The 15,982-nt window shown below is 41.7% G+C and overlaps 1 protein-coding gene across 1 annotated transcript in view; it reads right to left on the bottom strand.

Annotated features, from left to right (window-relative positions):
- The window catches only part of col28a1a (collagen, type XXVIII, alpha 1a), a 35,638-nt gene that overhangs the window by 3,562 nt on the left and 16,094 nt on the right, over positions 1-15,982 (bottom strand). Inside the window, exons 14-32 of the mRNA XM_072674756.1 lie at positions 15,761-15,829; positions 15,600-15,668; positions 14,932-15,000; positions 14,758-14,826; positions 14,608-14,676; positions 14,383-14,454; positions 11,845-11,913; positions 9,902-9,973; positions 8,988-9,056; positions 8,382-8,450; positions 5,246-5,314; positions 5,095-5,163; positions 4,900-4,968; positions 4,735-4,803; positions 4,572-4,640; positions 4,291-4,371; positions 4,036-4,071; positions 3,909-3,945; positions 1,009-1,563 (exon numbers count right to left, since the gene is read on the bottom strand). Of these exons, the coding sequence (XP_072530857.1) occupies positions 1,009-1,563; positions 3,909-3,945; positions 4,036-4,071; positions 4,291-4,371; positions 4,572-4,640; positions 4,735-4,803; positions 4,900-4,968; positions 5,095-5,163; positions 5,246-5,314; positions 8,382-8,450; positions 8,988-9,056; positions 9,902-9,973; positions 11,845-11,913; positions 14,383-14,454; positions 14,608-14,676; positions 14,758-14,826; positions 14,932-15,000; positions 15,600-15,668; positions 15,761-15,829 (1,750 nt within the window). The remainder of the gene's footprint in view (positions 1-1,008; positions 1,564-3,908; positions 3,946-4,035; positions 4,072-4,290; positions 4,372-4,571; positions 4,641-4,734; positions 4,804-4,899; positions 4,969-5,094; positions 5,164-5,245; positions 5,315-8,381; positions 8,451-8,987; positions 9,057-9,901; positions 9,974-11,844; positions 11,914-14,382; positions 14,455-14,607; positions 14,677-14,757; positions 14,827-14,931; positions 15,001-15,599; positions 15,669-15,760; positions 15,830-15,982) is intronic.

Raw genomic sequence — 15,982 nt, 5'->3', positions numbered from 1 at the left:
AACCCATGGGAGCTCGTTACAAAGACCTACTGGACAGCAAATACTAATTGCTACAAGGCGAATTCATGAGTGGTTATAGGTTATAATTTCACTTTCACAAAGCTACATTTTGTAGTGGACAGCAGCACATATCAGGGTAAAATGCTAGCACCCCTCAGACAAGGGAGTTTAAACACCACTGCTTTACCATGAATAATGTATAGAGCAGGAGGGGAGCATGACTAGACGCTAAATTTAAAATAAAAAGAAAAAAAGATTTCAGAGCTATGCTTTGTGTTCATGACCGGCGACGGAAGGCGGATTGAAAGGGGAAAAAAACATTCCAGTTGAATCTGGACTAATACTCTTAACAACGTGCCACTGTTGTTTTGCTGGCACATTCCTCCACTCTAATTAGTTTTCAAACATACAAACATACACCATGACAATGTCCTATAAAGTTAGACAAATATCATGATGTTAGGTTTTTGCCCAATGCTCTGCAAATTAAAAAATGATTGGCAAAATCTGCACAAACTGCACAGTAACATGTTGACTATGCCCGTTGTGATATTTGAACTGTTGACAGATTTTTTTTTTGTTACTACACAGAAACAAAAATACAATTCTTAAGTAAAAGGACCTCCAGCCTAGAACCACCGGTTTGAAAAACAGTGGCGTGACAGGACACTGACAGGGAATAGAACCCTGAGGCTATGCGATATGTACACAGAACTGGTCATCAAACTGCCGCTGATGCAGCATCGCTAGGCAGCCAGTGTGCTCAGTGAAAAACACAGCTCCCCAGCTCTGATACAACAGCTAACATGCTTGTCCGTCACACTAGGAGTGATGTAGGGGGGCCAACAACCCACCCATGAGAGAGCAAGGCCAACTGTGCTCTCTCTGACTCTGGCTGCTGATGGCAAGTAGCATGACTTGGGATTTAAACCAGCGGATCATAGTGGCAGCTACTTAGTCCAATGGACTGCCATAACATGGATCAATGATAAAGATTTGACTACTCACTGGACAAGCTAATGAAGTCGTCAATCAGGTGGACGTGCTCCTCATTTGGATCTGACGCTATATAGCTCATCTCACTCCGGAACTCCTCGTACAAAGGGTCACTGTGGTTCACCACTCCAATAACGAATATCTCTATCCCAGCAGCGTGCGCCTCTTCCACAGCGTCCTCCAGCTGCACTGCGTCCCGTCTGTCTGCCAGTCCGTCCGTCAGCACCACAGCAACCCTCCTGACGCCTGGGCGTGAGGCCTGGAAAAGGCGTGTAGCGCGGCGGATGGCGCTGCCCGTGAACGTGCCCTCGCCCAGGTAGGGCATGTTTCTCACTGCCGCCTTAACGCTGGCCTGGTCAAGCAGCTGCTGCAGGCTGACCACCACCATGTCTAAGTGGCTGTACAGCACCACCCCCACCCGCGTAACCTCTCTGCTCACAGATACGCGGTCAATCAGCGCGTTCACAAAATCCTTCACAATCTCAAAGTTCTTTGGGCCCACGCTCTCCGAGCTGTCAATCACAAACACCAGCTCCAGGGGACTCTCTCTGCACTTAATACCACAGCCTGAAATAAGAGGACATACAGCATCTCTTTAAAGCCAGGACACTCTGAAACAGGGGCGTGAAGTGTTTAACATTAAAAGCATCATTGTTCAATTTACTTTTTTTATTTGTTCATTATTTCGTTCCCCATTTCTCACAATTTGGTACAGCCAATTAACCCACCTGTTTATAGCTCCCCCCTAGCACTAGCGATGCTTCAGACACTAAGAGGGTAAAGACTTCAGTATTCAGCAGAAGAGGAGGAGGAGGCTGAAGCCACATCTAAGCGTCTGTTCCAATACACCCAAAGCCAACACCACCTCTTTTTAAACTGCTGCCGATGCGGCCTCGCCAGGCAGCCGAAACTCTCGGAATATGCCGGAATATGCCGTTGAGGAATATGCCGGGTCCCAAACTCCGTCACACAGACTTAACAGACGCTTACATGCCAGCCTACATCGATGATGATGTGGGATGAGGGGATAAAGGGAGTAAGCGCCATCCACCCACCTCGAGAGAGAGCATGACCAATTGTGTTCTCTCTTACTCTGGCTCCTGATGACAAAGCAGCATGGCTCAGGATTCGAACCCGCAACCCCCGGGCCATAGTGGCAGTGCAAAAGAGCCACACAGAGCCCTCAGTCCAGTTTTTTGGTCTTTCTGTCTTTATGGTTTGTATGGATAAGAGATCTATATCTGTCCTTAGTGTGAATGTCACCATGCTCTAAAATGACCTGCGCGTAGCTAGTAGAGAGATCTGTGTACATGGACTGAATTCAAAATGCTTCTTTGTTATAAACTTGAACAAAGCCACAGAAGAACCACACATTTGTGGGTGTGAACACCATTAAATTGAAAAACCTTCACAGCCACATGTTTAAACCTAGATGTTCTCACATCTATATTATAAAAATGGTTCTTCAATTGCATCGCTTAAAGAACCCTTTAAAGCACCTTTATTTTTAAGAGTGTACCATCATGGCCAAAAGTTTTGAGACTGACACAAATCTTGGTTTTGCTGCTTCAATTATTATGGTGGCAATTTGCATTAACTCTAGATTATGAAGAATGATCAGATGAATTGCAGTTCATTGCAAAGTCATTCCTTGCCATGAAAATGAACAGTAAGTTACTGCATTCCAGCCACTGCATTTCAGCCCTGCCACAAAATGGCTGTGATCTTCTTGTTAGCTGAGGAGAAAGTGTTACCAAGAACAAGGCAGCTGATATCACTTGCTTGCTGATTAGAAGAGCAGACTTGTTGTTTTAAAAGGGTGGTGGTGCTTGATGTTTTCCTCTGTTAACCATGGTTATCTCCAAGGAAACGTGTAGTCATCACTGAATTGCATAAAAAGGGTTTCACAGGCAAGGACATTGCTGCTTGTAAGATAGCACCCAAGTTAACCAGTTTTTGAATCATCAAGAGGCTTTGGGACGCCCAAGAAAGTCAAGCAAGTGCCAGGACCGTCTCCTAATAAGGATGCAGCTATGAGATCGGGTCACCACCATCAAGGACAGACTGACATTCTGCAGGAAGTACAGGGATTGGACTGCTGAAGACTGGGGTAAAGTTATTCAGCCTGTTTGGGATATCTGGAAAAATTATTGTCCGGAGAAGAAAGGGGTAAGTGCTACCATGAGTCATGTGGCAGCAATGCAGCATCCTGAGACCAGTCATGTGGGTTTGCTTAAACTTTGCCTAAGAACACTGCCATGAATAAAGATTGGTCTCAAAACATCCTCCAACAGTGACTTCTCCCAATGATCCAGGAGTAATTTGGTATTGAACAGTGCTTTTTCCAGCCTGATTGTGCACCATCTCATAAGGCAAAAGTGATCACCAGTGAACACAACATTTATAATTTTGGGTCCAAGGCCAGGGAACTTTCCAGATTTGACCTATAGTCAATCCTCAAAAAGAAGAAGAGTCAACACTGTAAATATTATTTTTGCTTAAACTGGATGTTTTTGTCAATGAAAAGTTAAAAAATTTATCAAATGCTTATTATTGCACTTTGGTATACCGTACAATTATCTGACTTAAAAAACTGAGGCAGTAAACTTTGATAAAAACAATTTGTGTCAGACATAAGAATTTTGGCCATAATTGTACAAATGGAATGCATATCACTTTACATGGTAAGTGTTTAAACATCAAAGAGATTTTTCTTGATTCTGGTGAGGGATTAAGCACTAATTGCAGCTAGTACGAATAGAAAATGTATAATAATAATAATAATAATAATAATAATAAAATATAAATAAGAAATACATTTACATACATTTTTAAATACACCACTATAATAATTAGTGTCATAGTGTAAATATAATTAGTGTCATATTGTGCAAGTGTGTGTGTTAAATTACCACAGATTTCCCTGATTATTTTGATCACTTCTTCTCTCTGTCAGGGAAATGGAAAACCATTTCAGTTTCGGATCAGACTGCAAAGTTTCCTTTATAATAAATCTCAAACTTCATGCTTCGCACTTACTGAAAGACCAGGTTCCCCTTTCTCTCCAGGCTTTCCCTGCAAAAAGGTGATATGAGATTTTTCAGAAATTATTTTGTAGGTACAGCTAGCGATCATGAATAAAACGTTGAAAAGTTATCAAAGAATAAGGCCGGTTACATTTTTTCACAAGAGCCATTACACAATGCTGTCAACTATCATGGCCTTGAGTAAAGATAGGAGGACATTTCATACACACAGATTTGACTGTGTTCTCAGTAGAAACAGTGATAATACCAGGGGTCCTGTTTGTCCAGGTAGTCCAAAATCCCCTCTGTCTCCTTTTCTTCCACGTTCACCAGATACACCTCTGTTACCCTGAACCCATTGAAAAAATTCAGTCTTTCAACAGCAGCAGTTTGCAAATATCCAGCAAAAGCCGCTCTGTGGTCAGAAACTGACCACGGATGAAGGGCTAGAGTATTGCTAACAAACAAGGATCAACATACTGGATACATGGGGTTTCCAATTAAGTGCACAGTAATGTAATAATGCGTTATAGACCATGTTTCTAGCACCTTCTCTCCAGGGAGGCCCTCTCCCGGGGGTCCTCTGGGGCCTGGTGATCCTTGGAATCCAGGTTCCCCCTGAAATCAGTTAACGTCATTCAAGTTTCTAACTGATGACCACAATCCTTCACAGTTTCTATAACTATGAAAACTAATAGTGAACAATACCTACCTTTGGCCCTTGGATGCCCTCTCCAGGTGGACCCGGAGGACCAGGGGGACCTAACTGGCCGGTATTACCCTAAAAAATATCCCCAACAAATTAATATTTTCATTCCTCATCATTGTTTAGTTAAAACAATGAATAATCTGAAATCTTTGTCCAATGCTTACTCACTTTTGGTCCTAAAATGCCTACTCCATGTGGTCCAGGAGGCCCAGAAACCCCAGGTAGACCTCTGTCTCCCTATTAATATATATATTATTACATATAATAGTTCCTTCAGGTTAGTTTGTTGTTCTCAGAAGGTTCAGAGAGTGTAGTTCTAAAATCACAGGTAAAAATGGTTTGTAGGGATGTCTTGTTTCGAACCTTAGGTCCTGGTATTCCTTTTCCATCTGGTCCCATTTCCCCTGGTGATCCTGGCAATCCTGGAGGTCCCTAATGCCAGAAACCTCAAAATGAGATCAAAATTCAATATTTTTCTCCCAACCTTTGTGTTGCTTCTTGCATTAATATACACCTGAACTCCAGGGTAGCCCTCTCCTTTTATCCCTTGTGGTCCAGTTGGCCCAGGTGGTCCTCTGTCACCCTGAATCAATACAAATACATATATGAAAAGAACCCACAAAAAAGGCTGATTTATAATGCAAAAATGCAATTAATGCATCTGTGTCAAAGAAAATGGGTTTATAGGAATTATAGCTTATAAATCCTGTAGAGGCTGTTACATGCACACCTCCAAAAGGTCAACTATGTATCCCATTACCCTGTGGAGCTGCTACAGGCTCTCCAATATTGCTAGAGATGAGAAACCAGCACCAAACAAAGCAGTTTTAGGATTAGCTGGCAAAAACTTTTAAGGTTGTACAATATAGTGAAGCAAGAATTAAGGATTTTTTGTTGATGAACTGGATGTTCTCTTGAGTGGACTCCCTGTTGACGCCCCACTTATTCTATGCGGCGACTTCAACCTTCCATCAGAGAAACTCCAGTCATCATGCCTTCTTCCATTGCTATCCTCTTTTGATCTCATGTTCAATCAGTCTGCACCAACACACAGAGCAGGGAACACTCTGGACCTTATCTTCAGCAGACCTGTCCCTGCTCTGGATGTGGCTGTGACTCCTTTGGACTTCTCTGATCACCATTTTCTCTCCTTCTCACTCCCCCTCTCTGCTCCTTCAACCACCACTTCTGCAAGTTCTTCCACTCTTCACCGCAATCTTCGTTCTGTTTCCCCCTCAGCTCTTGCCTCAACTGTCCTGACCACTCTTCCTCATCTTGAATCTTTCTCCTCTCTCCCACTAGAAACTGCTACAAACACTCCCCTCTCATCTATCTCTACTTCTGTCGACCTTCTCTGCCCTTTCTCACCTAGGTCAGCAAATTCTCCTTCACCTTCCCCGTGGCTGTCAGATGTTCTCCGCAACAACCGTGGAGAGCTAAGACTGGCTGAAAGGAAGTGGAGGAAGTCCCAACACGACTCCGACCTCCACTCCTATCAGTCTCTTCTCTCCAGGTTCAGAACGGAAGTTGCTGCTGCTAAAGCATCTTACTACAGGGGAAAACTGGAAACATCTGCATCCGACCCATGCAAACTTTTCACCATCTTCTCCTCTCTCCTCAACCCTCCTACTCCCCCACCACCCACTACCCTGCCTGCACAAGATTTTGTCTCCTTCTTCGAAGAAAAGGTTGACAAGATCCGCCGATCTTTCCCCCCTGCCTCTACCCCCCTCTCTAGACACTGCCCTCCTCCTCCCTCTTCTTTGTCCTGCTTCTCTCCTCTTTCCACAGATGACCTCCTACATCTTCTCACCTCTAATAATCCTACCACCTGTACACTAGACCCTGTTTCATCCCCTCTGTTCCAAACAATTGCTCCAAACCTCCTTCCTTTCATCAAACAGCTCTCTGTTGTCAGGTCAGGTACCATCCGCCTTCAAATGTGCCAGAGTTGTGCCTATCCTAAAGAAGCTAACTCTGGACAGCTTGAACATCGGCAACTACAGACCCATCTCTCTTCTCTCCTTCCTCTCAAAGATTCTCGAACGTTCTGTCTACAACCAACTGTCTCTCTTTCTCACTTAGAACAATCTTCAGGGCTCTCACCAGTCTGGCTTCAAAGCTGCTCACTCTACTGAAACTGCTCTTATTGCAGTTACAGAGAAGCTCCATGCAGCTAAAGCTGCCAAACTGTCATCGGTTCTGACCCTTCTTGACCTCTCCGCAGCTTTCGACACAGTGGACCACAAGCTTTTGACACAGTGGACCACCTGTCTATCCTCGCCGGCCTTGGAATTACCGGCTCTGCATGGCGATGGTTTGCATCATACCTGCAGGGACGCTCATACCAGGTAACATGGCAGGGCGACACGTCCGCTCCTTGTAGTCTCTCCACTGGCGTTCCACAAGGCTCGGTTCTTGGTCCTCTTCCTTTCTCACTCTACACTAGCTCTCTTGGTAAAATGATATCCTCTCATGGATTCTCTTACCACTGTTACGCTGATGACACTCAACTCATGCTCTCTTTCCCCCCATCTGACACACAGGTTTCTGCCCGCATCTCAGCATGTCTTGCTGACGTCTCTTCTTGGATGGCGGCTCACCATCTTAAACTCAACCCCAGCAAGACGGAGCTGCTGTACATCCCGGGAACTGCTGGACCTAAAAACGATCTTGCCATCTCCTTTGGGAACTCACTGGTCACTCCTTCTACAGAAGCTCGAAGTCTTGGTGTAGTCATGGATGATCAGTTATCGTTCTCAAGCCATGTAGCAAACGTAACTCGGTCATGCAGATTTCTCCTGTACAACATCCAGAGAATTCGACCCTTCCTCTCTAGAGAGGCCGCCCAGGTGCTCGTTCAGTCTCTCGTCACTTCCAGACTTGACTACTCTATTCTGGCTGGTCTTCCTCTGCGCACCATTAGGCCCCTGTAACTCATCCAGAATGCAGCGGCACGGGTCGTCTTCAACGTTCATAAATTCAGCCATGTCACTCCACTGCTGCGTTCCCTTCACTGGCTTCCTGTAGCTGCTTCCCACATCAGATTAAAAACCCTGATGCTGGCCTACAAAGCCCAGAAAGGACTAGCCCCTCCATACTTGATGGCAATGGTCAAAAGCCGATCCGCACCGAGAGCCGTTCGAGCTTCAAGTACGGCTCGGCTCGACCCGCCATCCCTCAAAATCCGCGGAAGATAAGCGTCCAGGCTTTTTTCTGTCCTGGCACCGAAGTGGTGGAACAAGCTTTCCCTGGGTGTCCGAACGGCAGAGTCGCTCGCTGTCTTCAAACGCAGACTGAAGACCCATCTCTTCAGAGAATACTTGGACGAATAGCTGAGTACTATGGTCACCTTATTGTCTTGTGTTTAGTAATGTCTAAGCTAAGAGGTATCTTTAAACTATTAGTCTATTCTAACTAGCTATGGTCTTTCTTGGGTAAATAGCAAAGCACTTTTGTAAGTCGCTCTGGATAAGAGCGTCTGCTAAATGCCATAAATGTAAATGTAAATGTAAATACAATCATTGGCTGAGCATCACACAAACAGTCATCTAGTACAACAAGAAAAATAGCTCATTAAATGCAAATTTTAGGCCAGAATGGCACCTTAGGTTTAAGGACTTTTCCTTCGTCCAAGAAGGTGTTGTTACCTTTGGCCCTGTGATCCCAATGCCAGGCTCTCCTACAGCACCTGGAGGACCCAGGGGACCTGGTTCACCCTGGCAATGAACACAATGAACATGTTAAGATGATTTATTACATTACAAGCACTCAAACTTTTTCAATGAAGGGCTCCACTGAAACTGTTCAACAAAGCATATACACCTGTATCTGACTGTATACATGCATGTGAATGGCTCTCCATTGACCTCAGCTGTGTTTAGTTAAGGTGAGGTTTTTGTTATGTTTTTCAGTGGTAAAAAGCAAAAGCAACTCTGATACAAGACAGTCTAACACTATTTAACAGCATATCAAAGTTCTGAAGCACTGAAATACTGAAATTCATATTGTACATCTCACCTTACTAAGTAGACACAAATATAATCAACCGAGGCAGCTAATTTCTATGAAATCTTAATAGGATGCCTGATGATACACAAATACATGAGCTTTAAGTATAATTACTCAGATTCTCTATCATTCCCAGGTCATTTTGCAGAAGGTAAACCAAGCGGAGGATAAAAGATATAAGATAAGGTACATGAGAAGCATTACCAAGTTCTCAAGATAAGGAGGTTGTATTTCAGTCTGTTTACCTTTGAACCAGGCAGCCCACGACCAGGAGGGCCAGGCATCCCCATCATACCCAAACTGCCAGGCTCACCCTAAAACAAACAATACAAATCAAACATTCTTTCACTCCATCATCTCACGCTGTTTCTCTCTCTCTCTCTCTCTTGGCAAACATTCAGAACATATCAATATCCTGTCAGTTTAAAACTGAGTATGATGCCACATAATAAAGAATAAGCTCTTTAAACAAAGCACACACACACACACACACACACACACTCAAATTTTTTAAAATACACAAATGTCAAAATTGAGCTTTTTGGTCAACAGACTAGACACTATGATTGAGACCTGACAACACAGAGACAATGCTGTGATTGCAGTCAAAGGTGTATTTACTATAAAGTGACTTAAAGGGGAAATATTTATGCAACCACTTATTTAATTGATATTAGTTTGTAGAAATCTATTTCCTCTTTTGAGTTTAAGTTATTTTTTTTACAATATTTTTTTACAAAAAAGCCTAATTATATTGATCATGATTCCATTTTTAAAAGCAATAAAAGGAGAATACATACAAGAGGGATGAACACTTCTTATAGGCACTATATCTATATATAATCACACAAACTTTAATTCATATCACCAAAATGGTAACTTTACCGTTTTTTGTTTTCTCCGTTGTATGTACAATTAATGATTTATACAGGTTCTGTATACTACAGAGTTTGCTGTTCATCCTCCTCTAACACACCTAGTTCAGCAATTATTTATAGTTAGCAGAGTTAGTAGAGTTAAATTTGGTGTTAACATTAAAATTAATGCAATGCTCCTCCAGGAAAACAGTCTGATACACACATGAGAGTAAACTATGAACAATGATGAACATGACATTAACACTCCACATTCTCAAAAAAGAAAAGAAAATGTGCCTTACCTTAGCCCCTGAGGGGCCTACAGGTCCAGGGGATCCATGGAGTCCCCGAAGGCCACGGTCACCTCTATCACCCTACAGGGAAATCACCAAAGTTCATATGCAGAGGTTCTAATTCAAATGCATCTAATCCCAGAGAAGTGGGTTGGCTAAATGTGCACATTGGTTATAGTAAAATGGATCAGCAGGTGGATTTTGAGCTTTCTGTAAGCTACCTTGTTTCTACCTCCATACAGAAGAATCCTGTGCTGTCTTTATTGTTGGATGTACTGTCATAGCTTCTGAGTGGTATAAATACTTATTATTGTTCAACATAAATGAACAAAGAATAAACAAATATTAATGACATTATTTCTTCAGGGTAGCAATAAAAGGTGACCTGAATAATGTTTACTCATATGCTTTTGTCTGCATTTTCAAAATGTTCATTTTGAAAAGTACTTTTATTCTTACTTCTTTGTTATTTATGTGTAAAAAAACAAACAAACAAAAAAACAGCGGTATAATGTACTGCTACTATGGCCTAGTGTCGCAAGTTCGAAATTGAGCCATGCCGCTTTGCCATCAGCGTCTGGAGTCTGAGAGAGCACAACTGGCCGAGATCTCTCTGTGTGGGTAGATGGCACTTGCTCCACTCATCACTCTTAAAGTGTCTGTTAGCTGGTGCGATTGGATCTAGAGACTTAACGCTTTCTTCCAAGAGTGTCGGCTGCCCGGCAATGCCACATTGGAAGCAGTTCGACATGGGGTATAGTTGGCTCCGCATGTAACGGAGGAGACATGTGTTAAGCTCTTATCCTCCTAGTGTCAAAAGCATTGCTAGTGCTAGGGAAAGCTATTAATGGGTGGGTTTATTGGCAGTAGCAAATTAAACAAATACAAAAAAATACAAATTGTTTACAAAAGCATCAACAAAATGCAACATTAAAGAAAAAGATTACATGAAAAAAAAATTTTGCCTTTTGTGTTTCAGAATTAAGGGGTTAATAAACATAAAGTTAATACATTTCACAAAACAACTGAATGACGAAAGATAAACAAGCTGTTTGTGGTAGCTTCATTTGAAATGAACATCCGAACTAGAACTGTAGGGCAATTTTATTAAGTTAATAAAATAAAGGACAACTCAAATTCTCTGAACTGATATCTGTTGCTGTTTGTTGAGTACTGATGTGAGCTAACTATTTTAAAGTGTGGTTAATTTGAGTTTTTTATACCTTTGCTGAACCAGGGTCACACTACGATCAAAAATCTCTTTTACAAAGGAGCCCTGGGCAAGACTAACTGCTATGATTGAGCTTTTCTAGAGCAAGTGTGCATTAGCCTCCACTGCGTCATATGCTATGCACAACAAAGACTTTGTCTAATGTCTTGAGCAAACACTGATAACTCCACAGTTATGTTGAGTAATTCATGTTTTTTTTATTATGGGCCTTTTGCTGACTTTCTTTCACAACATTTAAGTCAAACATTAGTCAGATTGTATTGTAGAATGATTTGCCAGTGTTTCAGCATGTAGTATGATAGTATTAGGTGTTTTTTTGTAGTCTTTTACCCAGGAGATTCACTTTCCACTTTATCTTTTGTTGTAAACAGAAGCCTGGAGCCAATCAGTGTGTATGGGGGCAATGCAACTACAAAAGAATATCTGCAAATATTTACCATAAGGCTGCGATGTAACAAGGTGTGTAGAATGACAAATTAATGTGTTTAATAGTCTGCTACACTGATGAATCATAGCTTTTGGGAAATGATTGGAATGCCACTTACAGGAACATGTTAAAACATGTGTAGCAGTTCGGGATAAGTAATTAGGGATTAAGTACTGATTACGGCAGTACTTTACTCATGATGAGGTATTTCTAAACCACATTTTAATGTGTTTAAAAGCCGGCTTTGGAAAGAGGGGAGTGTAGGACGTCAGATGACAGATAATGAAAATGTACCTTTTCTCCTGAAATTCCTTTTCCTGGTGCACCATCAGCACCCTTTAACCCAGGTAACCCCATCTCACCCTAAGGTTACACGAATCCAGGAAAAACAGGAGAAAAAAACACAAACAGAAGCAATCACATCATCTGCAGTAAAAGCACTGAAGTGACTTGCAATACACGTTCCATATCAGAAGGATGTAAACAGCCTATCTTGTTTAACCTTGTTTAATACACTTAACACATTTACACTGATCAGCCATAACATCAACAGACATTAGCGACAGACAAGACAGACGTTAGCAGCAGATCCTGTAAGGTCCTGTAAGTTGGAGGTGGGGCCTCCATGGATCGCATCAATGAGCCTTAGTTGCCCTTTTTCCTTTTAACTGGTTGTCCTTTCTTGGAGCATGTTTGGTAATTACTGACCACTGCATACCAGAAAAACCCCACAAGACCCGCCTGATGTTTTGGGGGATGCTCTGACCCAGTTGTCTAGCCATCACAATTTGGCTCTTGTCAAAGTGGCTCAGATTCTTATGCTTATGCCCATTTGTCCTGCTGTTAACACACCACCTTCAAGAACTGACTGTTCACTTGCTGCTTAATATATCCACCACTTCACAGAGGCCACTGTAGATGACGAAAATCAATGTTTTTCACTTTACCTGTCAGTGGTACTAATGTCATGGCTAATCTGTGTATCATTTATCTGTGGATTTAATTACCTCTTTAAACTTTTTCTCAAGGCAATTACACATACTAGGATCCTGAGCTCACTGTTGAATAGAGAACTGGCTATTACAGGTTTTTGCAGGCTGCTAAAATTTCATACATCAACCACAATGTTACAGATTCTGTGAACACGGAAAGCTCTTTAAAGCAGACCCTCACAAGAATGGGATGTGAATGCTGGCAGCAAACCTGTTTCTACAGTATCTCTTGCACAGTTTTCACACAAAAACAAGTGTCAACAATAACAAGCCCCTCAACAAATGAGGCTTATATGCCTCATATCAACTGTTGACATGATGATAATATGGCGGAGGTGGAGATGTCCTATCAGTATGGATAGATAAAGGAAACAAGCCAATATCAGCAGAAAATGCTGAAAGGGATGTTGGAAGTACAAAAAAAAGGAATTCGGCCTGTGGTGTAGTAGAATGTACTTTTAAATGCCCATCTCACGTAGAATGCTTTAGATAAAAACACCTAATTTTAACAGAATACCAGATTGATATTGATCAATATTCAGGATTTCAATATCAGTTTTGCTAGTTTGGACCATGCCATCAGCATATGATAATTTGGGAGAAGACTGTAAGAGGGGGCAGAGAATCTCTGAAGGAGATATTCCAGTTGTTTGGGAAAAGCTGGAGCCATGGCAGCATTAGTAAGAAAGAGAAGACCATGTCTGATGTGTATTACTGCAACTTGTACTAATTGCAAGAAACATAATACAGAGTAACCGCATCCCCATGTTCCTTTCCTAAACATCCGGTCATTTACCAATTAGCCTTTTATTATCAGCCATCTAATTACGGCTCATTCATGTGATTTAGTCTTTCTGTGAGACATATATGACTTAAATGTCATTAAAACGATGGAAACGCATTCCCAGAGTAAAATAAGAAGAGTGGCAGCATGTCTGTATCATAAAATGTCATGGTGTATGCAAGTCTGGGTGGCTCTTTAAGGATTCAGACTATATATTAACAGCCAACTCAGTTAAACGAACTGCAATGTAACGTGTGAGCATGCATCCATTAGGTTTCAAGCCTTTGTACCCCGGTTCTCATTATTTCGACAAAACATATTCTTCAACCCAGGAACCATAGCAAAACAGTGCACAACCTTCTGAGAGAGAACGTGCCTGAGGTCTCCTAGTATGGGAGACCACAACTAACCAAACACGTCACCAATCAGAACTGGAGGGACTGAAGTGCAGAGCCTACTGAATAGCTGAAGAGAATTCATAAAAATAAGGGAAAACTCTGAGTAAACAGCTATGCACTCTGGTGCACAGCCCCTGAGAATAGCTCAAGGACAGGCAAAAGAGTCAAGAGGCACAACCCTAACTAAACTCAAGAGCCAATAGCAGAAATTTCCAGTTTAGCAAGTACTAACAGCACATGGCAGCATGACCACACGACTGAGCACCAAACAGTTTTAACACTTAACAGCTTTCCTTATGCCATACACACACTACGTGAAGTCATCAGTTTTCACTTCACAATTTATGTTGCAATCAGGATCTGGAATCTTTAAGCATTATTTCTGACAATTTAAACAAATTTGTCACTTTTAACCTCTCAAGCTCCCCACTTTATTCTTTATCAAATATTTACTTTGAGCTCATTGTCTGTGCATGTCTTGTCAATCAAGCAGTTCAACATGGAACTAGTTCTAAAGTCCAAAAATATTGTAAAAACACTAGCTCAATTCTGGGGCCTATAGCTGCTATCATACATAAATATCACATTTGTTCTCAAAAGCATGCACATTATTAATGACTATCGGTGTCTTTGTCACCTCCAAACAAACAATACCTACCTTTGGGCCCACAGCTCCATCCTCTCCTGGGATGCCAGGAATGCCAGGAGCGCCATCCGGTCCTGGTTCACCCTGGAAAACACATAACATGACGAAACTGAGAGTATATGATGGCAAAAGTGACAAATTTAGTCATGTACAGTCACAGTTTTACTGATTATACAGCTTTGCTGTCTTTGGTTTGTGAAGAACAGAGAGTAATATTTATGTTCAGAAAGTCTTTACTTTTGGGCCAGGTTCTCCAGTTCCTCTTTCTCCTTGTGGTCCATGTTCACCAGGAAAACCCTGGTCCCCCTGTAACGAAGCAATTTAATATTTTTTTTAAACAGAACACTTTCATGCCAAGTAGCTTTTTCATTTATTCACAGTACTTGCCTTCGGTCCTACATTGCCCACACCAGGTGCTCCTCTGGGGCCTTGGGGGCCAACTGGTCCTTGGTCACCCTGTGTCAAAAATCAACTGACTATTAAAAATAGCGATAATCCTACAAAAACAGAATGCAACCCTTTTAAATGTGGTCAGAGTAAAGAGGAATTTTATTAGATTGCCTTCTCTCCCTGGATCCCAGCTCCGGGAAATCCCACTGGTCCTGGCAATCCTGGAGATCCAGTGTTTCCCTATAATTCAAAATAACTGAATAGTATCCTTTCACATTTATGAGGTTTCTCACAATCAATTAACATATGCCTGAATCTGCCCAATCTCGATCCACTGGATTGGGGATTGGCTATTTTAATGCTTTTAAACTAGTTCTAGTTTCAGTTCTTTGTTTTAATCACTGAGTGAGGGGCAGGGCTGTGGTAAGGAGATCATGATAAAAAAAATCTACTAATTCTGATTGATTTGAGGGATCACTTGACATCAGAATTAAAAAAAAAATCTCCAAACTCAAATTAACAGAGAAAACATAAAAGTAATAAAAACCTTTCAATCTAACAACTTATCTGACAGTTAATAGCACATCTGGCAGGAACCTATAGCTAAAAGCATAAACATGTTAATAAAATAAGTCCCTTTAAGATTACAATCAAATACAATCAACTAGGAAACCACTGTCTTTAAGGATTAGAACTGGGCCAATCAGGAATCTAGCATAATAAGACTACCAACTCTCAGTTGGAAAAAGAAAGTACTTCTGGACTGGATGGGGACAAAACCCAGAATAACAGATGTTCTACATTTAAGTACATTTCAGTTATCAGACAAAAGCTCCTACCTTTTCACCCTTAATGCCTGGCCCTGGGGGTCCACGTACACCCTTTGGACCTTCATAACCTCTGTCCCCCTGAAATCACAAGACAGCAAAGCAAGCTATAATTTATGCAAGTGTGTTTCTGGTGACAGCTGGACAAGATAAGGTAGTTAACAAGTACTAACCTTGGGTCCTGGTAATCCCTCACCCGGAAAACCTTGGCTTCCTTGCACTCCTGGTGATCCTGGTGGACCCTTACAAACACATATAGATCATTAGTAGTAGCAAAAACAAAGACTAACCAAGAGCCAAGACTTTAATCAGACCTTAACATCTTGAGCTTGTTTAGTCATTGATCATAACATTTATTAAGTACCTACTATTAATTATTTGGTTTACTACTGTAA

Source organism: Salminus brasiliensis, chromosome 3 (assembly GCF_030463535.1).
Source record: "Salminus brasiliensis chromosome 3, fSalBra1.hap2, whole genome shotgun sequence".
In the NCBI taxonomy this organism is placed as follows: Eukaryota; Metazoa; Chordata; class Actinopteri; order Characiformes; family Bryconidae; genus Salminus; species Salminus brasiliensis.
This window is presented reverse-complemented; position numbering and strand designations above follow the sequence as displayed.